The sequence below is a fragment of the Vombatus ursinus genome, unplaced genomic scaffold, assembly GCF_900497805.2.
Source record: "Vombatus ursinus unplaced genomic scaffold, bare-nosed wombat genome assembly UNPS02008961.1, whole genome shotgun sequence".
NCBI lineage: Eukaryota > Metazoa > Chordata > Mammalia > Diprotodontia > Vombatidae > Vombatus > Vombatus ursinus.
The window spans coordinates 10,132,749-10,159,634 of NW_020948739.1; the positions used below are offsets into that span (position 1 = coordinate 10,132,749).

At 35.4% G+C, this 26,886-nt stretch overlaps 1 protein-coding gene across 2 annotated transcripts in view; it reads left to right on the forward strand.

The window, feature by feature from the left end:
- The window catches only part of FZD6 (frizzled class receptor 6), a 62,869-nt gene that overhangs the window by 24,366 nt on the left and 11,617 nt on the right, over positions 1-26,886 (forward strand). For both annotated transcript variants that reach the window (XM_027849969.1, XM_027849970.1), the window contains exons 3-6: positions 8,699-8,895; positions 13,868-14,885; positions 18,006-18,154; positions 22,374-22,802. In XM_027849969.1, coding sequence (XP_027705770.1) covers positions 8,699-8,895; positions 13,868-14,885; positions 18,006-18,154; positions 22,374-22,802 — 1,793 coding nt within the window. The remainder of the gene's footprint in view (positions 1-8,698; positions 8,896-13,867; positions 14,886-18,005; positions 18,155-22,373; positions 22,803-26,886) is intronic.

A 26,886-nucleotide genomic window follows, 5' to 3' on the forward strand; every position in this document is an offset into this window, starting at 1 on the left:
ACTGTGTCTTGTGTACCAACCTATTGCACTGATCTACCACTCTTATGTCTTAGCCAGTACCAAGTAGTTTTGATGATTGCTGCTTTATAATACAATTTAAGATCTGGTATGGCTAGGCCATCTTCCCTAGCATTTCTTTTCATTAATTCCCTTGATATTCTGGACCTTTTGTTCTTCCAGATGAATTGTTATTATTTTTTCTAACTCTATAAAATAATTTTTTGGTAGTTTGATTGGTATGGCACTAAAATAAGTAAATTAATTTAGGTGTAATTGTCATTTTTATTACATTAGCTCTGCCTACTCATGGGCAACTGATGTTTTTCCAGTTATTTAGATCTGGCTTTATTTGTGTGAAAAGTGTTTTGTAATTGTGTTCGTATGGTTCCTGGGTTTGTTTCAGTAGGTAGACTCCTAAATATTTTATAACGTCTACAGTAACTTTAAATGGAATTTTTCTTTCTATCTCTTGCGGTTGGTCTTTGTTAGTAATGTATAGAAGTGCCGATGATTTATGTGGGCTTACTTTGTATCCTGCAACTTTGCTAAAGTTGTTTATTATTTCAAGTAGTTGTTTACTTGATTCTCTAAGTATATCATCATATCATCTGCAAAGAGTGATAGCTTTGTTTCTTCTTTGCCTATTCTAATTCCTTCAATTTTTGTATTTTTTTTTAAAAGTGGTTATGTCCTTTTGACTGCTTGTCTTTTGGGAAGTGTTTTTAATTTTATATATCTGTCAATTCTCTATTTGGACGTTATACTCTGATTAGAGATAATTAATGTCAAAATATTTTTCCTAATGTGTATCTTTATTTTTGATTCTAAATACATTAGTTTTATTTGTGGAAAAACTTTACAATTTTTATTATGAAACTTATCTATTTTGTCTTTTTTGGCTGTTTCTGTTCTTTTATTACAAATTTCTCCCTTCATAATTTTGAAATATACAGCTTTTGGTTCTTTTCTGTCCGTTTTGAATTATGGTATATAGATTATGATAATGACTTTTTTTTTTTTTGCCAGACAGCCTTTCAGTTTTCCCAAGAGCTTTGTTGAAAAAGGCATCCCTTCCCTGGTAATTTGTGATCTTGGGCTTGTTGAACAGTAGTCATGCCCTATGCATTCATTTCTAGGTATTGTTTGTCCTGTTTCATTGATTGATTTTATACTTTTTTATTTTTAAATTCAGTATTAAATAGTTTTGAAAATTATTGCTTTTGGAGAAAAGCCCTTATATATCAAGTCATGTCCCTAAGTTGGACTGACTAAGCTTAGGAAAAAGAGTCTCCTTATACATGGTCTAGAAATTGAGCATGTTGCTCTAGCAATGAGAGAACATCTACCAGCACTTCTTATATTATGCAGTGATGAAGTCAGAAAAAAGTATGCCATTATGACAATATGTACCTACATAGTCTGCAGAATAATGCCAGCTTTTGCGCAAGAGCTTTGATGTGCCTGAGTTTCCAAAGAAATCTGATGGCATTCCAGTTCCCTGGTTACCTGATGATTATGGCATGGACAATGCTACATCAGAGGTATTCCTCATGATGCCTCCTACTGTCTTGGACCAGCAGTGGGGAACCTATGGCCTAGAGGCAACATATAGCCCTCTAGGTCCTCAAGTACGGCCCTTTCACTAAATCCAGACTTCACAGCACAAATCCCCTTAATAAAAGGATTTGTTCTATAAAACTTGTATTCAGTCAAAAGGCTGCACCCAAGGACCTAGAAGGCCACGTGTGGCCTTGAGGCCCCTGGATTATACTATGCAGCAATACATATTTTTATTGCATTATTTCTAGATTTCTTGGGATAATTCAGATGTATGAGCAGTAGATAAGATACAGTGCATTTAAGGCGACAGCAGTATTCAGTGTCATGTATTCAGATTACATGCAGCTTGATATCTCCACCCATGTTGCTATTATGTCAACCTGTACTTGGTGTCATGATGTACTTATCTCCATTCTTTCAACCAAGGTCACAGGACCAGCTAGTTCATTGATGGTTCAAGTTCATATGGTGGCAAGAGAAGTACAAATGAAAACTCAGGTTGCTATAAACATATTCCTTAAAGAGTTTGACTCTGCACTAATCCCACTTCCTGGTATGATAGATGAAATCACCATGTTTAGAGATGCATGGGCCCATCTAGAGTAGTGTGAGTGGTTTCCTTATACAAAAGCAATGCATCACCCTGTTTGCACTCAAATAGTGCAATCTGTGTTTCCCAAGTTAGCGTCAGTAGCACTGTACCTCTCCAGAGAGACCAACTCTACTATGAAAAACTACTGGCAAGGGCGCCTAATACTGGGAAGCATACCTGAGACTTAACTCCATGATGCATTTAAACAGAAACTGTGTAAGAAGGGCAAGTCAACATTCACCGAGGAGCAATGAAATGTTTATGAACCTGTAGAGTTACACCTGAGATCGTTGATGCGACCATGGGCACCAAGAAACAACACTGTGATGAGTCACCTGGATCCACTTCTGACGTAATTGACTAAAAAACTGAACTAGGTGACTCTCATCAAGGTGTCTGACTAGCAGTCACCTACACCTCGCAGCCTTCTGTCAGACACACACCCAAATCCACATCTCACCATCTTGCATCTCAGGGCACATCTCAACCTCGAAATCCTCAATCTAGCACTCTTCTAGCTTTCCCTGAGGGAATTCCAGGTGTCAAAGTGCCAAGACCTATTCCTCTCATTGGAACCAAGGAGGAGCAAACTCCAGAATAATTTGTAATAAAGGACAAACCCCAACAAAAGAAGACCAGAACCAAAAGAAAGAGACAAGAAAATGAGCTTTCAAGTGGTAGCATCTCATATGATCTTAAAGAGCTTTAGAATCAATTAATGGACAAACTTGACGATGTGAAAACATTGTTGAACAACTTGTCTCGATTTATAGAAATGAAGTTCAAGAGTCTTGACATAAAGGTCAAGAGGATTCAGACCAATATCTCCTTCATGCATTCAAAATCAGCACAAGGGACTCCCCTGCTTCCACATCAAGAAGATCATGCACCAACTGCACCGAGCTCAACACACTCTTCATCATTGTGTGTTCAAGAATCTCCAAACAAATGATGGAACAGATAGTGATACATAATCATCACGGAACGGATGGTGATAAGCCAGTTAAGTGAAAACAGGCAAGCAGATCATCAGTCAATCAGGTCTACTGATTAAGCAGTATGGAAATGGGTATGGTGATACCACAGTGATTTTTTTAAAAAAAGAAAATTATTGCTTTGTAGTATAGATCTGGTAACCCCAAGCTTGCTAGCCTCTTAGCTTTTCCATTATTATTGTCCCTTGAAATTCTTGAGTTTTTATTCCTTGAAATGTATTTAACTGTTATTTCATCTCTTTTTATGCAACATCTCTTTGATAATTTCAATGGGATAGCACTAAGTCTACAGAGTAATTTGGGTAATATAACAATATTTTGACCCGACCAATAAGCATCTAGTATCTCTTTGTTTATAACTGTCTTTATATAAAAATTGCTTTGTAGTTGAATTTATTTAATTCCTGTGTATACCTTGGTAGGTCAGATCTCTTAATATTATACATTTTGTTGTTTTCTTAAAGGGAACTTTTTTCCATTCTTTTTCTCAAGGATTATTTTTTAGCAATATACAGAAAAGTTGGTGGTTTTGTAGTTTTTTTTTTGGTATCCTGCCTCTTCGCTGGTTATCAATTATCTGTTTCATTGTTTCTCTGGTCATATAAGGATATATCCAGTGGAGTGTCTAGAATTGGATATGAACCTGTGCCATTTGACCTTTATGTCAATGTCTTGGGTAAAGGGATAGACAACATGATTATTAAATTTTCAGATAATACAAAGTTGAGAGGGATTGATAAGGTACTAGTTGACAGAGTTAGAATTCTGAAAGGTCCTTGACCAAGTCTAGGACATTGGACCAAATCAATTAAGATGAAATTTAATAGGATTAGATGTAGTCTTATTCTTGGATTCAGAAAATTTATAAGTATGTTAGGAGAGACTCAGCAATTTATCTGAAAAAGATTGAGTATTTTGATGGACTGTAAGCTTAACAAGAGTCAATGTAGCAGCCAAAAAAGCTAGTAGTTCAATTGTCCTTTGCCCTGATTCAACCACATTTACAGTAGTGGTATTCAAGGCTGGTTGCCACATTTTAAGAAGGACATTGATCAAGGAGAGTTTATCCACAGGAGGACAATCAGTGTTGAAAGGCCTATAAAGATTGGACAAAATAATTAGAGATTTTTAGTTTGAAGAACAGAACACTCCCTAACAGGAAGAATCAGGAAGGAATAATGGATCAAACTTACAAAGAAGAGAATTTAGGCTTCATGTAGGGGGAAACTTCATTATAATTAGAGTTATCCCAAAATGTAATTGATTGTCTACGAAGTAGTAGGTTCCTGTTCTTGGGAGTCCTCAAATAAACACTGTACAAGTTGGACCAAATAACTGATGAGGTCCAGTTTTGAAATTCTATAATTCTTTGCTTCTAGTTCTTAGATCATTTTTAATCAGAGATAATTTTCATATCTTTCATCTCGTTTATGTTTATTGTCTCGTGTTTTTTAACTTCTCTGATAGCTGTAGCTAGCGTTTCTCTCGTGTTGTCAAGCAAAAGTAGAGACAGTGGGCATCTTTGCTTTACAAAACTGGGATCTTACTGGGAAAGCTTCTTATGTTTCTCTAACAAATAATTATAGCTTTTGGTTTCAGATTATTTTAATCATAATAAAGGAAAATTACTTTTATTACTATTTTTAAAAATGCTTTCAATGGGAGTATAACTTTTTTCTATACCTGTTGATGTAATCATTTTTATCTTTGTTATTGTGAATTATTTTTGAATATATTGTCACAGTTTCTTTATTAATTTTTGGTCTATAGCTCTCTTTCTCTGTTTTGGCTCTTCCTGGTTTAGATATCAGTACCATATTTCTATCATAAACAGAATTTGGTAGGACTCCTCCTGTTTTTCCAAATAGTTTATATAGTATCGGAATTAATTGTCCTGTAAATGTTTGGTAGAGTTCACCTGTAAATCCATGTGGCCTTGGTGATTTTTTCTTAGGGAGTTCATTGATGGCTTGTTCAATTTCTTTTTCTGAAATGGGGTTAAGTATTTTATTTCCTCTTCTGTTAATCTGGGCAATTTATATTTTTATAAATATTAATCCATTTCACCCAGATTGTCAGAAACAAGGTACAGTGACATACACTTTTGGACCTGACCACTGTATTGATTCATTTTGTTTGACTACACTTATTTATTTTAAGATCCCCCTCCACTCCCTTTTCTCTCTGTTAATTGAGAGGAGGATCCAGGGAGTGTTACATACCAAGAAAAAAAAAAAGAGGGCCATTATAACACTCCTTTAAAAATGTACTTAAAACTGAAGGAAATTCAGAAGGAACACAGACAAGTAGGACAGTATTAGAAATATGAGGAATTTATTATATATGTTTCAAAATCAAGTGTTTTGAAGTAGAGATTCATAGTTTCATATAGAATCCTCTTTTGAAGTTCAGCTGTGTATGATATACCCTTTTTTTGATGTTTTAAGTTTAAAATAATTTTTTTTAAAGATGGAAACTAAATTTACAAGGTCATATCATTTAGAAATTTGAGGAGCATGGAAGTAGGTACCTTTTATGGCCATATGTAGCTAGTGGGAGCATTCTTAACAAAATAAGGAATAGAAGTGATAATAAAACATAAAATAGACAATTTCAGTTACATAAAATATAAAGATTTTGAAGCAAAATCAGTGCAGATAGGAGAAATTGCCAACAGGAAATTTTTTTTTATCAGATATTGCTGATAAGTCTGACACTTACCACAGAGGGAAAATTAGAATATATACATGTGTGTAAATGTTACATGTATATGCATATATATACACATATACATATATGTGTGTGTATATTTGTATTTATATGTGTGTAGCTATATTGAGTGTATATGTGTGTGTACACACATATATGCCATTTCCCAATAGAAAAGTAGTTAAATCAGTCAGTCAGTAAGGATTAAATATCTCCTATGTGCTTAACCATACATAGAATAGGGAGCCGCTGGAATTTATTGAGTAGGGAAGTGACATGGTCAGTCTTATACTTTAAGACAAAGCATTTATTAAGTGCCTACTGTGTTTCCAGCAATTTTCTGGGCACTGAAGATATGCATACAAAAGTGAGAAAGCCCCTGCTCTTAAGGAGCTTACATTCTGTCCAGGGTAACAACACGTATGCATATAAGGATAGACAAAATAAAAACAAAGTAATGGGGGGAGGGACACTAGTAGGTGGGACAATCAGGAAAGACCTCATCTCACATAGGAGCTGAGCTTTGAAGGAAACTAGGGAATCAGAGAAGCAGAGATGAGGAGGAATGCATTCCCAGCAAGGTAGACATACAGAGGGAAGGAGATGGAATGTCATGTGTGAGGAACAACAGTTATACTAATTTGGCTGGACTTTAGACAGTGTGAAAGGGAGTTTCTAGCCTGGAAAATTGGTTGAAACCAGGTTGTAAAGTGCTTTAAATGCCAAACAGAGGAGTTTGTATTTGAATATACAGGTAACCTGGAGTCATTGGAGTTGTTTGACCTGTACTGTTTAAATATTACCTTTTTGTAGAGGATGAGATTGGACTGGGGAGAGGTTAGAGTCTGGGAGTCCAGTTAGGGGATATGAGGGGATGTTATCTGTCTTGAAATGATAATTGATCATACATTTGAGCTGATGAGAGATTACCAGGAGCCTAAAAGCAGATCCATAGTTAATGGAGTAGAATGTGATACTGTTCCCCTTCAGGAGATTCATCATTACCAGATATCAGATACCAAATTACCAGGAAACTAGGAAATTTCCTTTCCAGAGATTAGTGAAAGATTGTTCATTACTTCAAAACTCAAGGATGCCACTATCAAAGTCACTTTACTAATGTCAGCCTTAGTTTTCTTATGTGTAAAAATGGACATAGTAATAGCTACTACCAGATAGGGTTATTATGAGGGTCAAATGAGATAAGATAACAATAATATTAGCTAAGGTTTAGATGGTGCCAGGCACTATGCTAGGCACTTTACAATTATTATCTCATTTGAGATAATATCTCATTTTACAGTGGAGGGAACAGAGGCAATCTGAGGTTAAGTGACTTGCCCAGGGGCACACAGCTACTAAGTATTTGAGGCCAGATTTAACTCAGGTCTTCCTGACTCCAGGGCCAGCACTCTATCCACCAAGCCACCTATCTGTCTTTATGTAAAATGTTTTGCAAACCTTAAGGCACTGGGTAGATGCCATCTATTATTGTTATTTCCTCCTTGTTTTTGTTCTTTCTATAAAAAATGTTGATGATTTTGTATATTTTGTTCCTTGTTACTTTACTTTTACTTCAGGTAGCTAGTGATGCAATAGTACTGGACTTGAAGTCTGGAAGCCCTGAGTTCAAATCCTGCCTGAGGCACTTATTAGTTCACTGATCCCTGGCAAAGTTATTTTATCAATGTCACCATCAGTATCCTTATCTGTAAAAATAAAGATAAAAATATCACCTATTTCCCAGGATTGTTGTTAGGATCAAATGATAGACACACACACATACATACATACATACATACATACATATATGTGTGTGTGTGCGCGCGCATGTGTGTGTGTGTATGTAGCACTTTGCACAACTTACGGCATTGTATAAACGCTAGCTAGCTGTTCATTGATGTTATTAATTTTTTTCTTTTCTGATTTCCTGGGATTTTTTAGGTAAACCATTGTGTCATCTGGAAATAGCTATAATCTTGTCTCTTCTTTCCTGATATTTGTGCCTTTGATTTCTTTCTCTTGTTTTATTGCTATCCTATTATTTCTAGAATAAATAACAGTAGAGAATGGGGGAATCTTTGTTTTACTTCACTGAATTTATTGGGAAAGCGGTTAACCAACTAGATTGTAAACTCAGGTTTTTAAGGGCCAAGGGTGCTATCACATTTGTCTTTTAAACCTGTCATCAGGGCAGCTAGGTGGCACAGTGGAAAGAGCAACAGCCCTGAAGTCAGGAGGACCTGAGTTCAAATCTGGCCTCAGACCAAACACTTGACACTTGACACTTACTAGCTGTGTGACCCTGGGCAAGTCACTTAACCCCAATTGCCTAAAAATAAAAAAATAAACCTATCATCCATCAGTGCCTGTTTAATGAATGTTCTTTGAATTGAATTACAGTCTGGAGCCAGTGTAAACAAACTTGATCCCCACTGACATCAGCTTGACAGTCCTTCAAGTAATTGAAATACATCTATCTTATTCTCCCTAAATTTTCTCATTTTTCAATCAGAATACACCTAGTTTCTTCAACCAATCCAGTGATATGATTTTCAGCTCTCCATTTTCCTCCTCTGTATACATTCCAAAATAAATAGTTCAGTTATAAGAAAGATTTTTTTTCTTTTCTTTTCTCAGCAAGAATAGAGTTGTTGGATGAAAAACAAAAACAAAATGTTCCATTTGTATAAATAGTTACTGAATTAAAGGAGAGTTAAGTAAATGTACCACCTCTTTAAAATACAGTTACATAGAGAGGAAAGGTTAAAGATTACTTTAAACAGGTGTTAAATATGTCTTTTTAAAGAATTTCTAACCATCTTCTTATTTTTGTTGAAAGCCTTTTCTCCCTCTAGCAAATCTGCACTGTTCACCAGATGTTGACACTTTCCTCTGCAATGCTTTTGTGCCAGCCTGCACTGAGCAAATTCATGTGGTTCCTCCTTGTCGAAAATTTTGTGAGAGAGTATACTCTGATTGTAAATATCTAATTGACACTTTTGGGATCACGTGGCCAGAGGAGCTTGAATGCAGCAGGTATGGTATTATTTTAGCTGATAAGCAAAGTATTTTCATGCCAATGCCTTAGCCCTAAGTGAACTGAAGGTTTGTGACAGGTTTATTGTATAAATGAAGGAAAGATAGATTGCTTCCCTTATTTTTCCTTGTCCAGAATCTGATGGCCATGATTTCACATTGCTTATATTTGGCCATTTGGATAATTAAGTGGATATTCATTCTTAAGGCAATTTCTTGCTCCATTGTAAAATAGCAAGTTGTGGAATGTGGATAAAGTTAATATAGAAAAAAAGAGAACAAAAACAAAGAGTCGAAAGTAAAGCAGACTCAAAAGGGAACAGGAGCAAATACATTTTGCTTGGTTATTTGATTCTTTCTACTTTGTGTAATGTTTGATGCAATATGTAAAAGAGCTTTATGGATGTAAGGAATTATTTTGCGTATTTGTTTGTTTGATTTTGAATGGTTACTAAGTTTATAATAAGTTTTAAGGTAATAACCTTAATAAATTTTTGGAGTTTTGATACTAAATAGTTTGATTTTGGTATACTGCATGTTCCCTCCTAACACACATAAAATCTGTTAGAAAGTTCTTCATATTACTTTTATGATTCATTTTCTCCTAAGATAAACAAAATTGATGTTTAAGTATGCAGTATGCCTATATCTTGTTGAATGTCATTGGAGACATCATCCAATTTCCCCAAACCAAAGTTTGGAATCACTATAGTAAGTACACATAATTCACAGACTTGTCCTGTATTTGTCTATATCTCCATAAAAATAAAGTCCTGTAAACGAATAAAATTAAAAAATATATCCTGTTTAAGACAAATGTGTCACTTGATTTCTAAATCTTGTATTGAATCTTAATCTTTTGACAGTATTTAGAATAATACTGTTCACAGTCATTTAATAAGTACTTATAGATGACCTTTGTAATTTTTTTACCAATTATATAAAATTATAATATTTTAGATGTATAAAAGCTCTTGAATGCCATAATGAAATATTTTGAATTATAATGATTTCCCAAATAGGATTGTATATCCACTTCAGAACTTTATATTCAAATTAAACTTAAGTTTTACTCTCATACATCAACAGAACCAGGAGCAGTGGGTGAAAGTTATAAAGATCAGATTTAGTTTCAATGTAATGAATGACTTTAACAATTAGATCTTTCCTACTTGTATGGTCTGATGCTGAGTGAAGTGAGCAGAACCAAGAGAACGTTGTACACAATAATAGCCATGTTCTGTGATGACTAATATCGATAAACTTAACCCTTCCCAGCAACACAAAGATCTAAGACATCTCCAAAGACCTCGTGATGGAAAATGCTATCCACATCCAAAGAAAGAACTATGGAATTTGAATGCAGATCAAAGCATACTATTTGCTATTTTTTTTTCTCTTCTGTTGAGTTTTGTTTCCTCTTTCTGATGGTTCTTCCTATTGGTTCTAATTCTTACTTATAACATCACTAATGTGAAAATATGTTTAGTAGGATTGTATATGTATAACCTATATCAGATTGTGTGCCATCTTGGAGAGGGTGGTGGGGAGGAAGGGAGAGAAAAATTTTAAACTCAAAAGCATATGGAAGTGATTGTTGATAAATCAAAATAAATTAAGAAAAAAAGAAAAAAAAAAACAATCAGACTTTTCCAAAAATGAAATAGGCTGCCTGAGGATATTGTGGGCTTCATTCTCCCTGAAGGACTTTCAGAAAGCCTGGACAACTCCTTCTCAGGGATGCCACTGAGGAGATTGATTGTGGTTATGACCTTTGAGCTCCCTTCCAATTCAGAGATTCTTTGATTCTCTGACAAACCTTTTGTGTCTTAGGAGCACATACTATGAACCATGTTAGCCATTCAGTAGTATTCTAAAAGAGTCTTATGATTGATTATCAAAAATGGAACAAAGTAGATCAAAAAACATCACAGTGTTTAGTATACATATATATACGTTAATACTGTAGAACCATGGTATGTTAGACTTAGAAGGGCTTAGAAATCATTTAATCCAATGGCCTCCTTTTACAAATGAGAAAACTGAATTCCAGAAAGGTTATATGACCCAAGACTTATTAGTGTGTAGAACAAGCAAGACTCAAATCCAATTTTTCAGATGCCACAAAAACAGTAGTAAAAAAATGTGGGTCATATAAGTTTGCTGCAACATAGGTGGATCCTATTTTCTTTGCAAAACAAAACAAAGGTATAATGTATTGTGTAAAACAGATCTTTAACATAAGACTTTCAGTGATGGGGGAAAAAGTAGGGAGAAAACCTAAAATATTGTATTGTAGATTGATTTTAGGCTGATTTCAAACCCTTCAGTCTTCAGACTGGACATGAAGGAAGGAAAAACATTAAGAGCTTACTAAGTGCCAACCACTGTGCTAAGCAATAGGATGCAAATAGAAGTAGGTAGACTGTCCTTTCCTTCAAGGATCTCACTCTAATTGGAAGAGAGAACACGTAAGACAAAGTTTAGTAGTGGTGTAGATTGGAAGTCCTAAGGATGAAATTGTGGAACAGATGGCAAGGCTCAAGGATCCTTAGGTTAGGCTACTTAAGAAATTAAGTTGACAGTGCCTGAAGGACTCTACTACAGAAAGGTAGGGCAGATGATAAGGTTGGCCTGCTGAAGCATAGGAAACAGTGGCTAGCCAGAGAGTAAGGCTTGGTAGGCCTCCATCTCATCAGAAGGAATCAAATTGTTGGTTTCCATATCAATCAGACCCTCTGAGCAGTCAGGCAGCCCGGTTAAGGAAAAAGACAAATGAGTACACAGCATGTCCAAAGTAGGAAACAATAGCTGCCAGCCAGCTGTCTGAAATGGGAACTGTCTGAGTGTAGGGAGAGGGCCAAGAAGAGAAGGCAGAGGAATAGATACAATTATGTGTGTGTAAAATGTATGTGATATATATGTATACATATACCTATATGTTTATATATGTACATGTGTGCATATGTGTGTGTGTGTGTGTGTATATATATGAGTATAAAAAACACATTAATTTTAGTCCAACTAGCTCTCTAGGCACTTAGTTGTTTGAGATATATAAGTGTTTTGTCTTAAAAATAATTAAGTTATATATTATAATTAAATTATATAAATTGATGTCTGCAATATTTTTCTCCTAAAATGTAGTAATAAGTTTCTTAATAGTATATTTGTCCTTATAAACTGAATTTACTTTCTTTTGATAGCTGTGATGACTATTTATAAGTTTAAAATATTGAGAGAAATAATATTTAATAAGGTTTTAGATCAGATGTATTCTCATGAGATCTCAACTGCAAGTGGGGGTGATGTTTTTTTGTTTTGTTTTGGTTTGTTTTTATGGCAGGATATGGGATTGTTTTTCGGTTCGGTTTGGTTTGGTTTGGTTTGGTTTGGGTAGATAGTAGAGCTGGAGCTGATAAATGGAAGAGAGCTGTAATACATCTATGTAATATATGGTCAGACCTGCAAGTTTGGGTAACACCTAGGTTACAAACCTGAGTGACTGGAAGGATGGTGGTGAGTGTCCTTTACGGTAATAGGAATGTTAGTGTAAGAGGTTTTGGAGAAATGGTAATAAGTTAAACTTTTGGGCATGTTGAATTTAAGGTGTCTATCAAATAGGCAGTTGGAGATGTGAGACTGGAGGTCAGTAGAGAGGTGATGGTATTGGTGGTAGTGGTGATGATAGTTGTTTTCAAAGACCAATGACAACACAAGGGTGATGTCTTGATTTGCTCATTAATTGGATTTAAGTGAGGCAGAACTGTTCAATCATCATCCTCCTTGACAAAAGTCAAGATGATTGGTAGTGGCTTGGGATGCAGTGGATGACCTTGGCCTGTCTAAATTGAGGTCTTTTGCGAACAAAAACAGTCAACATATGAAAGGAAGCTGAAAAGGGAGGGCAATAATGGGGCACTAGGGAGTATGGATATGAGACACATCTGCATAGAGATGATAATTGAAACCATGAGAGCTGATAAAATCACCAAGCAAAATAGTATATAGGGAGAAGGGAGAAAAGGGCCCAGGAGAGAGCCTTAGAGGATACCCATTAATAGGCACAACTTGCATCCTTTTTGTCTTTTAGGGTCCCTTTAAATGTGTTTTTAAATAAGTTTTTTATTGTGTCTTTTTTATATCACCAAACTCTTCCCCAGTTTTCCTCCTCTTCCGCTCTGAAAGAGCCATAGAATATAACTTAAGACAAAAAAAAAAGAGGAAAAATAAACAAAATTGAAAGAATCTGAAAGTATGTACAATGTACCATAGTTGTGGACCTCCTACCTCTTCAGAGGGGTGAGAGCTGGGATGTCTTCTCATATCTCCTCTTTTGAGCCATGCTTGTTCTTTATAATTTTGAAACACTCATTTTATCTGTTTTTTGTGTTTGTCCTTTCCATTTATATTGGTGTAGTCATTGCATATGTTGTTTTCTTGGCTTTGCTTACTTCATTTTGCATTAGTTCATGCTTCTGTATATTAATTTTATTCATTATTTCTTAGAACATAATAACATTCTATTACATTCAAGTACCATAATTTACTTAGCCATTCCACAGTCAATGAGCACCTACTTTGTTTCCAAAACTTTGCTATTACAAAAAGTACTGCTGTTAACTGTTTTGATGTATATTGGAGACTTTCCTCTTGTTAATAGCCTCCTTAGGATTAAACCTAGTGGTGACATCTCTTTAAAGTCTCTTTAAGTGTTTTTTTTTTAAAGCCCTGTAATTCACAAATATGCCAATTTTTTCCAGTACATACTTGCAGTGTTCCTCTTAAGCAGTATCACCTTTGCTATGATAAAATTTTTAATTGATGCTATATTTTTCCTGTGATTCAGTTTAGTTCCCCCAAATTGTGAATTCATAAAAACTTATGTTTTAAGTTTCACAAGTATTGTGTTAAAGGATATGGTCTATAGAATAGTTGCAGTTCATTTTAACAAGTTATATAATCTTTGCAGGTTGCAGTATTGTGATGAGACTGCTCCAGTCGCTTCTGACCTCACCACCAAGTTTCACGACCCACCGAAAACACCACAACAGGTTCAAAGAGACTATGGATTTTGGTGTCCCAGGCATTTGAAGACATCTGGTGGACAAGGCTACAAATTTCTTGGAATTGACCAGTGTGCACCTCCATGCCCTAACATGTATTTCAAAAATGATGAATTGGAATTTGCAAAAAGCTTCATTGGAATTGTTTCAATATTTTGCCTATGTGCAACTTTGTTCACCTTCCTGACTTTTCTAATTGATGTTAAAAGATTTAGGTACCCAGAAAGACCAATCATATATTATTCTGTCTGTTATAGCATTGTATCATTAATGTACTTTATTGGATTTTTGCTAGGCAATAGCACAGCTTGTAATAAGGCAGATGAAAAACTAGAGCTTGGTGAAACAGTTGTTTTGGGTTCCCAAAATAAGGCTTGTACTGTTCTCTTTATGCTTTTGTATTTTTTCACAATGGCAGGCACTGTATGGTGGGTGATTCTTACCATTACGTGGTTCTTAGCTGCGGGAAGAAAGTGGAGTTGTGAGGCGATTGAACAAAAGGCCGTGTGGTTTCATGCAGTTGCTTGGGGGATGCCTGGTTTCTTGACAGTTATGCTTCTGGCTATGAACAAAGTTGAAGGGGACAATATCAGTGGTGTTTGTTTTGTTGGCCTTTATGACCTTTATGCTTCTCGATACTTTGTTTTATTGCCTCTGTGCCTTTGTGTGTTTGTTGGATTGTCTCTTCTTTTAGCTGGCATTATTTCTTTAAATCATGTACGGCAAGTTATTCAGCATGATGGAAGAAACCAAGAAAAACTCAAGAAATTTATGATTAGAATTGGAGTCTTCAGTGGTTTGTACCTTGTTCCATTAGTGACACTTCTTGGGTGTTATGTCTATGAGCAGATATACAGGATTATCTGGGAAACAACTTGGGTCTCTGACCATTGCCATCGATACCATATCCCATGCCCCCATCAGGTAAAAACAACCATATGTATTGTAACATAGAAGATTATGTTCACTGAAATATAATTTTGCTTGTTGAGGATATTTAATTATATTTCAGATTTGGAAATGCAACATTACTAATACTTCTGTATTTATTAAGGTACAATTTCAAAATTGCATAATTTTTCATCTCCCCTTTTTTTTAATCCATTGGAAATATAACTTGCCACATTGAGAAGTTCTTCTTAAAAATTGATAGTGAGTGTCAAAGGCAAACCAGTTGTTCTGATTAAGGATGGAGAGTCAGAAGCTGAATGCCTGGTTGAAAAACAGGGAAAAGGTGGTGGTTAGGCGTAGTAGGCAAGGAGAGATGGAAAGTAGTCATTGCAGAGAGGTGTGAGTTAATTTTGAATTTTCATTCAGTTAGAAAGAATCAGTAAGTATTTTTCTTTTGTGATCTTAGTGAATTTCATTTTCTCATAAAATATTCTTCAGCCACATAATTTTAATAGAAATAGGGCTAAATCAGTCTGCTTTTTCCTAACAGAAAACATACACCATTTGAAATAAAACATGGTTTCAGTTTTCTTAAAATTCCATTTATTCAGCAAACACTGATTAAGCATCCACTGTGTAAAAGCTCTGTGTTAGGCATTGGAACAATACAGAGTTTAAACAAAGCATGATTCCTGTCCTCAAAGAGTTTATAATCTTTTTTTACTTATGATTTTAGTCAGACTTGCTTATAAAAGTTGTAGATTAGTGTTTTTAAGATTTAAGGTTTTTAAATTTCTGAATATAATACAATTCTGTAAGCATAGTTCTTCACAGTGTTTTTCATAGAAATTTAGTTCATATGCCAACAGTTCTTATACAGTGTTCCAGAAATCTCGGTGCAACTTTGAGCTACTAATGTTTAAAATTGCACTAAGACTTTTGGGACACCGTGTATATTCCTCTCTCTGGATTAATTATTTATTATTATATCTAGTACTTCAAAACATCCATGATTTCACTGGCATAGGTACTCCTTCCATTGATGCAGACCATGAGCCCACCACACCTCACCAGATGTAAGTTTCTGTGGACAAAAATCTTTTACCACTTGGTGAAGCCAGATTCTACCTCTCTCAGTGTAGCTAAGCTGGACCCCAAATGGTAGGCACAAAATTCATCATTTACTTAGCCTGTAGCCAAAACCTTTCTAATTTGTTAAGACTTTATAGACCTTGTCTTCTACTAGTATAGTCTTCAAAGATCTAGTCATCTTCATTACTTAGTGAAGCATCAGTGTAGAACTTTAGCAGAGAATTATTTCTAGTACATAATATTAATATTCTTCCATTTAAGTCCTATTATGATGCCTTATTACAGTGGGACATTACCCAGAATTCTTGAAGGCTGTCCATGAAACACAAGTTTTGACAGGTCCTACTAACTGAGGCATTGTGGCATAGTGTATGGGTCCTGTCGTCTGATGACCATCTTAGCTACATTCTGAGAGTTGGCCTATAAGTGTATGAGCCATAAGAAGTTAGATCTTTTAACCCTAACAATTCTTAACACCACTTACTTAGGTGTAATAATCTGCCTCAGTGAAGGGAATCCCCCTACCAATAAAATCATAGATCCTAGAAGTATTAAAGTAATAATAATATTAAACAAGTGAAAACATAGTCTTTTAAATCAAGCAGTTTGTGGGATGAGTTGTGCTAAATAACTTCCTAGAGACAGCATTAGACAGAGCAGTTAGCCTGGAGTCAGGAAGAACTGAATTCAAATTCAGCCCCAGACATTTATTATCGTATGACCCTGGGCAAGTCACTTAACCTCTGTCTGACTCAGTTTCCTCAGCTATAAAATTGGAATAATAATAGTACCTACTTCCCTAAATTGTTATGAAGACACAATGAGATTATATTTGCAAAGCACTTAGTACTGTGCCTGACTCAAAGTAGATGCTTAATATATTCTTGTTTCCTTCCTTCCTAAATAGGAATTAAAATAATAAATAATTTGCCAACCAGTGTGTCATTTGGTCAGTGGATAAATACATTTGAACCCATTTGGCTTTGGCAAGCATAAGTAACACCTGCACATAGACAACCCAAATTATGATTGGATTTTACCCTGTATTTTAGGGTTTGTGATTTCGCTCTTAGTACCACCAAATCCAGCTAATATGTTAAAATGGGGTTTTGCTATACATTCTTGAGCCTTTTGGTAAACTGAAGGGAAATACACATTCTGTTAAAAACTTAAACTCTGTTTTAGGAGCAACAATTCAGGGTTCCAGTTTCTGTTTGATTCTTTTCAACTTGTTCTCACTTGCTCAGTGTCAGTGTTAGGATATATGTTAAATAAGGTATAATCTATAGGCTGGCCTGGCCAATCAGACCTTTTAAGACATAGAAATAAACTAGAGATAGAAAATCCAGAATAGGCGTATTGTAGTATGATATAACCTGGTTTTTTTCCTGATCTTATTTGGTTTTTCAGTGACTAAAAACTTAAACAGGTCATGATGAAACTTTGAACTTGGAATAACAGAAGATTTGCCCATTTTCTTGTCTCTGATTTTAAGATAAAACTTTTACACACACAAGACAGTGATACTTCTTATTTATCTTGTTACTCCTCTAAATATTTAGATTATCATTTGCATTAAGTGAATCTAGAAATAGGAATGAACTGAACAAATATTTAAAGAGTTAGATATTTTAGCTACAAGTTTACCCTCCAGAAATAGGGGAAAAAAATGGAAATGGAAAACAGATCATGCTATAAAGCTTTTTTAATAGATTTCAATCTTTTTGTCTTTTAGCACCATATTTGATAGATATACCTTCTATGTTAGTCTGTTTATAGATTCAGTAATGAATCTTATCTTAAAATTCTGTTCACTTCTACATAGCTTTTCTTTCACAATTAATATAACATTTAGTTTTATGTAATAACTAGACCTTTAAGATTTGCAAAACACTTTAAAAGTATTATTTTATCCTTGTAAAAACCATGGGAACTAAGTGCTATTACTATCCTCATATTATAGATGATTTAGTTATATAAGTAAATTGTATCTAAAGCTTTTATACCCTTTAAAAAGCAGTACTGTAAAACTGATTCCATTGCTCTGATTTTTTTCATTAGGCAAAAACATTAGCACGTCCAGAATTGGCATTGTTTATGATAAAGTATCTGATGACATTGATTGTTGGAATCTCTGCAGTCTTTTGGGTGGGAAGCAAAAAGACCTGCACAGAATGGGCCAGTTTCTTCAACAGAAATCGCAAGAGAGAGTAAGAGAGATTTTAAAACTGTAATTCTTTTTGTGTATGTGTGTATTTTAATAGCTAAACATGAAACAGTTAATTATATATTTTGAAATGTGCAGGCTGGTAGCTATTCAACAAGCATTTATTAAGTACTTACTGTGTGTCCCACACTATGCTAAGTGTTGAGAATACAAAGACTGCACTTTGTTCCATTGAATCCAGTGCTGTTTTTTAAATTGAACATGACAGAAGCTTGTGTTGCCTATATTTCTAGTCCTTTGTGTGCCTATGAAGGTATAGTAGTCTGTTGTAGAAAACCATCTGCGAAAGCCTACTTTTTCCTTTCTCATTTCCATCTGATACTCTTCATACAGGCATATACTATTCTTATAAAGGTTTTACATAGAAATTAAATATATGGGTCAGTACTTGAGATCTTGTCACATTTTTGGTTTAATACTGTCAGTGTTCTTTGCCATTCTTTTGAAATCTTCCCCACTTCCTTTAGTGCCTTTTAAATTGTCATCACTAACACAGATGTTTTCTCTATGTCAGACCCACCCAGTCTTCCAGATTTTATCTTTTTGAGTTACATTTCCACATCTTTACGTAACAGTCAGGTGCTGAGGTACTGGTGTAACATTGTGGTGATCCTGCTTTGGTTGATGTTAAGGAAATGTAACCTAATCTTAATTTTTAGATGAGGAAACTAAGACCCACTGAAGCTATTGAAGGACACATGCATAATAATTAGTAGGGCCAGATTATTTGTACCATTTTTATATTTCCTGTCCTTTAGTACCTAACTGGGACTCTAGGGGGTGAAGATTCTTATTCTTTTGTATTTCCTTTGGCACCTACAGTTTCTTTAATGTGTTACTTTGATATCAATATGATCTCATAAATGCTGGTACCCTTTTCAAATATGCAGGTCCAAAACTGTCCACACCATGTCACTTTTTCGGACTCTTGTCTAATTTTCCCATCAGTTGTAGGGCAGAAGGGTGTACTCATCATGTTTGGGGCATTCTTTTACTCTTGTCGTTGTAGGGATATCAGTGGAGTACATTCTTGGGCCATCAATTAGTTGTCATTTCTTCTTATTACATTGCTGCCGCTGCCTCCTTTTCTAGTCATACATCTTTCTGATATCTTTTATGCTACTTTTTGATAATATATCACAGCATGTTCACACCTACCACATTTGTCTCCATTGTCCTTTGCATAACCACAACTTTAAATCTCTGAAAAATATAATATCCTGATTCCCAGGAGAATCTTTGTTTCGGGGAAAGGAGACCATTAAAAGCCTTATACATTTTCCCAAAAGCAGTCCAGCCTGCTGTCCTCTTCCTGTTCACTTCTAGCCCCGTTTTTTTTCCATTGTGTCAGTGCACATATCCAACTGCACTTTCTCAGCTGCCTGTCTCTGGATATTATCTAGCTTGTCAGTGTCATGCAGTGTCATTTCTAGAACTGACCGCAGTACTCTTAGTTGTGGTCACTCCAGCCTTTGCTTGTAGGTTTCCAGTGAGAGGAACCCTTCTACCTCCTCAGGCAGCCCATTTCACTTTTAGACAGCTGTATTTTGTTTTGATATGGACAATTCTCTTAAACTCTCTGAGCTTCACTTTCTTCCTCTGTGTGATGTCAAGGGGTTGAATAGGTAACCTTCTAGCTTGAGATCTTTAACCCTATCAGCCAGACAGTGAGCATTTATGATCCCCACCTGTGATTTCATTGTGAAGCTCCCAATGAGACCCCTTCTATCACGGTAGATCAGCAACTGTTCTGTAAATTATAATCTTAGAAATTTACATTTCTGAAAAATGTAATTATTTCATTCTACATCAATTAATACCAATTGGCATTACCGAAAAATTGTGATTTGATGAGGGGAATACACTCAGCATTTGTTGGAAACAGGATTTGAACCCAGGTCCTGTTGACCTAAGGGTAGCATGCTACCTCTCTCAGATTTTCTAATTGTCTGGCATTGTTAACTCTAATTCTAAACATTTTGCTTTACATAAAGTCTATATTTGCTGTTTTCTTAATGTAGCACTGAATCATTTTAGCTTTTTTTGGCTGCTATATTATGCTGTTGGCACATTGAGCTTTCTATACACTAAAAACCCCAAGTCTTTTTCAGATGACTCAGTTTCTTCTCTCCCTCATATTAAATGCGTGAAGTGGTCTCTGAACTTAAGTATCGGACTTTACGTGTATCTCCATTTCAAACTTAGGTGCAGAAATTCAATTGTACAAATACTGGGAAGTAATGGCTAGAAAATAGGTCATGTGAAAAAGAACCGAGGTTTTAGTGACCAGCAAATTGAATACAAGTCAACTGTGTGATAGAGCAGTCAAAAAAGGTAATGTGATCTTAAGCTATGTTAAGTGTTCAGAATGAGGCAAGTGATTGTCCCACTTTACTTTGCCCACATGGTTTTGAGGTGGCAAGGTCTAGGTCATAGCAACCATAGTGTCAAGATCTTCCAAGGCCAATGTGATTATCAGTCCCAAGATCCACTCAGTAACAAACACTGTGTTCCCCTTAGCGCATACTTATATGTACTTTTTGTTCCACCACATAATTCCATGGCTGTCTGGTCCTAGTTAGAGTAACACATGGCTGCCTTTGGCCCCTCAGTATGGTTGCTCAATAGTAAGTGGCTCTTCATCCATGAACAAAGATAAGTTCCAAATGTCCATTAGTTATTTTATACCCTCTTAGAGGGTCTTATCAATGACCTCACTTCTTGATTTCTGCTTTGGATCTTCCAGTGCTTTAATTATTGGAGAGATGAGATGCTGTTGCTTATTTTCCACTTCTGGATGTTCTCTTGAGGGCATTTTGACTTTTTGATTTGTCAGTGCCTTGCTTGTCAAATGGTCCCTTGGCATGAAGCCTAAACCTGCCTCGACAAAACTTTTAATCCACATAGCATGAGGCATTTCAGGATAACGTTAGGAATACTGTCAAGCAAGCAAAAGCTTTACAGATACTATTATTTCTTTTACAGGGTAGAAGCAGGTTATAGCTCTTATCAAACATAGCAAAGATTTCCTAAATTACAGGGTAGAAGGAAGTATTTATTTAGGCCAATATTTATAGGAATCCTAAATAGGGAAGTTTCTTGAACAAGGGAGCTTACTTAGAATTAATCATAAGCATACTGTTCAAACTTTCTTGACTGAGGATCTGCCAGTCACCTTTTGGTATGTATAATTAGAACAAATCTGTAGCATCCTATTCAGTTCTGGGTGTCATATTTTAAAGGTATATTAACAAACAGGAATATGCCCAAAGGAGGGTAATCAAGATTGTGAGGATACTGGAAGCCATGCCATATGAAAATGGGTTGAAGGAACTAGTAAAAATTTAGCATGGAGACGTAATAGCTGATTTCAAGTACTTGAGGGTTTATCATGTGGAAAAAAGATTAGTACTTCTTGGCTCTAAAGAGTAAAATTAAGTGTAATGAGTAAAAAATTTTAATTCAACATAAGGGGAAAACTTTCCAACATTTTGAAGTGTCTAAAAATAAAATGAGTTAGCAGAGTTTTCCGTAACTAACTAGAGGTGTTAAAGCAGAGGATAGATATCCTTTCATTGGGAATATTGTTCAGTGGGTGTATTAGACAAATGACATCTGAGGTCCCTTTCAGTTCTGTGATTCTTGGAAATTGCAACTTAATGGAGTCAAAACTAATGAGTTCTTGATTTATTATACTTTTTTTTCTAACTTATTTTCCTAACTTTGAAATCAGAGACCACTGATACAGCACTTTCACGCCATAATCTTTCTTGACTCTTCTAACTGCCCATTGTGAAGATTAATTGCTATTGGTTTGCTTATTTGGCTTTTAATAAATATAAGTGGATTTTTGGGGAGCCAGTTTACATTTTACCAATCTCATCTTATTGCCTTCACCAGCTTAATTTCCTAGGCCCTCCAAAGTACAGACAAAGGTAACAACTCATACATAATTAGGATTTTGATTTGCTGATCTTCTTTAATGCACTCACTAAAAATGCATTACTTCTAATAAAGGATACCAACCATATTTGTAATCTTGGATTTTGTGGATTATTTGTACTATTGCCTGAGTATTTAAGGCACTTTGACTTTGAATATAGCATTTTCCAATAAAAGATATGTGTTGTATTTTACGATCTTTGTAATTGTATTTGATGTTTATTTACCAAATTAATACTTTTCCTGGGGTTTTCTTTCAGTCCCATCAGTGAGAGCAGAAGAGTGTTGCAAGAATCCTGCGAATTTTTCTTAAAACACAATTCTAAAGTTAAACATAAAAAGAAACACTACAAATCAAGTTCACACAAACTGAAAGTAATTTCCAAATCCATGGGAACCAGTACAGGAGCTACGGCAAATCATGGAACATCTGCAGTAGCGATTGCTAACCATGATTGCTTAGGGCAAGAGAATTTGACAGAAATCAAAACGTCCCCAGAAGCATCTGTGAGAGATATGGGAGCAGATGGATCCTCCCTTCAGAAAGCAAGAGAAAATAATGTGGGAGAGCATACGTCACCTGCAGATTCTAGTTCTAAACTGTCTGTAGAGCAAGTAGAAAGAAGATGCAAGACAGGAAACTCAAATGATAAGAGCAGTGTATCCGGAAGTGTGTGGAGTGAAGGAAGGTAAGGTTTTCTTTTTTTTTTTTAAAGCCACTATCAGGCCCTTCAGTAAAATAGGAAAGATTACTACTACTTTGGTTGACAGAGTAAGACTTCAGGAGAAAAAAAAAAAGAAAAACAAATTAAGCTAGAGCAATGGGCCAAATATAACAAGATGAAATTTAATGAGTGATTAAGTTAATAAAGTTCTTCACTTATTCTAAAGTACTTCATCCTTATCTTTGTTTTTCCATAAATTTTCCATAGAGAGTTAACATATGCTGGAGACATTGTCTAGGTCTGCATTTTGGTTTGAAAAACAAAACAAAACTCAACTACACAAATACAGGCTGTAAAGGGTGTAGCTTGGTTGTAGTGCATATGAAAAAAGACCTAGAGGTCTTAGTGGACTGCAGATTCAAATACACGAACCGTAGCAGAGTAAATTGAGCACTGAATTTAGAGCCAAAAAACCTAGTTTCAAATCTTGACTCTATCCCTTATTATCTGTGTGAATTTGGGCATCAGTTTCTTCATCTACAAAATGAGAAGATTAGACTAGATGATCTTCTTCTATCTCTAAAATACTATTATGCCACGAATTGTGTGATGTGGTCACCAAAAAAAGTTAGTTATCTTAGGCTTCATTAATAAACATAGATTTTACAGAGAGAAGGGAGAAATCACCTGAAGAAATGGAAATGGGTGAAAAATCTGGTATATGAATGTAATAAAATGTTATGCAGTATAAGAAGCTAGGAATTCAGAGAAACAAGGGAAGATTGGTATGAATTGATGTAGAATGAAATAAGCAGAACCAAAGAAACAGTATACTTATTAAAACCATAGTGTAAATTAAAGGATCACTAAAAGGAGATTGAACTGAGTATTTGGAAAATCAGTTCCTGGAATCCTAGGAAGATGAAATAATGAGTGATAATCCAAGGGACTTCTCTCCCTTCACCATAACAAATAATAAAAATAAAGAACCCCTCCAAATGAAGACATCTTAGCAATAACAGAAAGAAGAAAAGTGAAAGAACTTTTCACAGTTCTCATAAAAAAACAAAAACAAAACAAAAAAAAAACATTAAATACCACCTCAGCAGCCTATGTTTCTGCCCCTGGATTCCTCCATCTACTACACATAGACCCTGGATGGTCCTATTGTCCTTATAGCTGCCGTAATTTTAGATATCAACTTAATCCTTCAGTTTACTCCTTGGAAGAGGGAGATAAGTTCCTATTCCCAAGGTGGGTAGAGGTCCTGGCACACTAGTTTCTCTCACCCCTGAATTTTCCTCCCTTTCTCGTATCTATACCTTGGTCTGGTGTCCCTTGTAGCTTTTGCAGTATTAGGTACCGAATTTCAAAGTTAACCCCTTGCTTCCAGGGAAGGTTGAAACTCATGAATCAGAGAAGCCCTAACACTCAAAAAGAATAAAATGATGAGACTATGGAGAAGTGTAGAACCTGAGGAAGAAAATTTTTCAAAACAGAAAAACATAAATATTATGTTGGTTGCAGGGATTTACAAGAAGAAGTAGTCAGTAGAAAGAATAACAGTTAGATGAAAGTGAAAAGCAAAGGCTTTTTGGAGAGCCTCCTTTAGCTATATGCTGGGGGACCCTCCTCAAACCTTTCCACAGCCAGAACTCAGAGTCTAGCCAGAAGACTAGAGAAAGGCAATTTGCTGAGAGAAGGGTTGAACTCAGAAATATGGGATTGCTAAAGGTAGAAAACAAACATAACTACAATGGCCACCAGCATTCTACCTGAAGTAGTATTTTGACTGGTCATCTTCACCTTCTAAGGGACACAGACTTCATCTAACCCTGACAGCCCTAGAGAAGAGAGTACAATCAGCGAAGGCTTTGTCAGTCCCAACCCTTGTTATTACTTAATCCCTTAAATAGTGTTCAGCCTACAGAATTTTAATGACAAAGATGTTTTTAGTAAGGGTACTATACAGGAAAATCAGAATGATTAATACAGACAAAAGCTGATTTAAGAATGAAAATAACCCAAAGAAAGGAACAATATGAAAGGAAAAGTGTTTAGCAACATGTGTCAACACAACTAGAAAAAGAAAATTTAAATAGCTTGCATATTAGAGGCAAATAAATTATAGATTCAGAGAATCCACAGAACTCCGACTGAAAGAAATCCTTAGTTTAATTTGTCATGAAACATCATAAAGCTCAGAACTACATTCTCAAAGAACAAATTTTGCAGGTAGAAAGGGAAAAAACCCTTTAGAGTCCAAAAAAGAACCAATCAGAATAGTACAGGATTACTCTGTGGTTTTGAGAAAGTAAACGGAAAATTAAAAGATGATATTTTGAAAAGAAGAAAGATCAGTTAGCATCCAAAAATATTTTTTCCTGCAAACTTGAACCTAAATATCAAAGAAGAAAATTAAAAGTTAAAAAAAAAAGAAAAAACTTGAATCATTCTTTCAGAAGAACCCATAGGTAAGCAGAATATTCAGTAACCAAATTGGATGAACAGTGGAAAGTTAAATTATTTCAGCTAATAATGAAAGACTGAGAAATGAAGTACTGGTTTTTACATGGCTAGAGCTAGACAAAAATGTGAATGTTGTGTGGAAAATTATCTTTGCATGTTTTTTTTAATCACATAAGAGGCAGCAAGAAGGCAAAAGAAAGCATCAATGCACTAAAGAAAGTAAAGAGTAAAAGGTATGATGTGAAAAATAAGAAGAAAAGTAGGTGGTAGATGTGCATTATTTTTCAGGAAGAAAATATCCTTTCATTTTGTTGTTTAGTCATTTTTGTCATGTCTGACTCTTTGTGACCTCATTTGAGGTTTTCTTGACAAAGATACTGGAGTGGTTTGCCATTTTCTTCTCCAGCTCATTTTACAGATGAGAAACTGAGGCAAACAGTGTTAAGTAACTTGCCCAGGGTCCCATAGCCCATAAGTGTCAGAGGCTGGTTTTGAACTCAGGTCTTCCCGACTCCAGGCCCAGCCAGTACTCTATTCGCTACACAGTAGGCAGTAAGATAGTACAAGTGTACATCTCCTAAATAGGGAGAAAAGAAGTCAAGATGGTAGCCTAGGTTTTCAGTTTCTCCTCCTTCCCTTAGGGTTGTGGGAAAATAAGAATAGAACAAATATGGGGCAGATCACAGAGGGGGGAAGAATGGGAGTTGAGTACAGACAGGAGAAAGGAAATGACCCCTCAGAGACAGAAAAGAATGAGAGAAGGATTTTGTATTTAACCCTCTTTGGGGGAGTTGTTCACTTAAAGAGATCAGATTCTACATGATGGGGTTACTGACTCTGTGCTAACTCCCACTATTCATAGGAAGTATGGACCACTAGAAAAGGTGTGACTCAGAGGACATTGAACAGGGCATAATAGGTTCAAAGGGAAGATGAAATGACGTTAATGGTGAAAAAACCCCATAAACTTAACACATTAAGTTTACTATGAATGGATTAAAATCTCCAATAAAAAGAAAAAGAGTATCAGAATGGATGAGAAAACCACATACACACATACGCACACATCCCACTCCCCAATTTGCTGTGTCCAGTAAACACATTGTAAATATATGTGGATCAAAATCTGATAAAGTCAAGACACAGTCCCAAACATGTTTGCATCACTAAAGAAGGTGTTTGCAGAAGTAACAATTGCAGCTTCCACACCAGTATCCATTATTGAGGATTAAAAGATTGAGACTTTTGACAAGGAACTTGATAAGACATTCAAATTTAAATCAGCATATACTCTGGTACTAAATATAAAAGTGGGGAAAGATGAGGAGTGTGATTAACATGTGGAAAAGAATGATTTGTGAAAAAGAAATGAGAAAAATTAAAGACTTAGAGATGTGCAGAAGCATTAAACCTTTATATCATGAACAGGATAAGAAAATAATTTGTAGGTAGTGAACATGACTAGCATCAAAGAATATCACAAAAAATATATATGCATATACATATGTATATTTTTTAACAAAAATTAAAAAAACCCGATATCAATTTAGGGGCTCATCCTTGTAGTAGTTTATCCTTGAATCAGCTATATCTATAGAGTCAAACCACCAACAAAATCAGAGTGAGTGAAAAAGCAAGG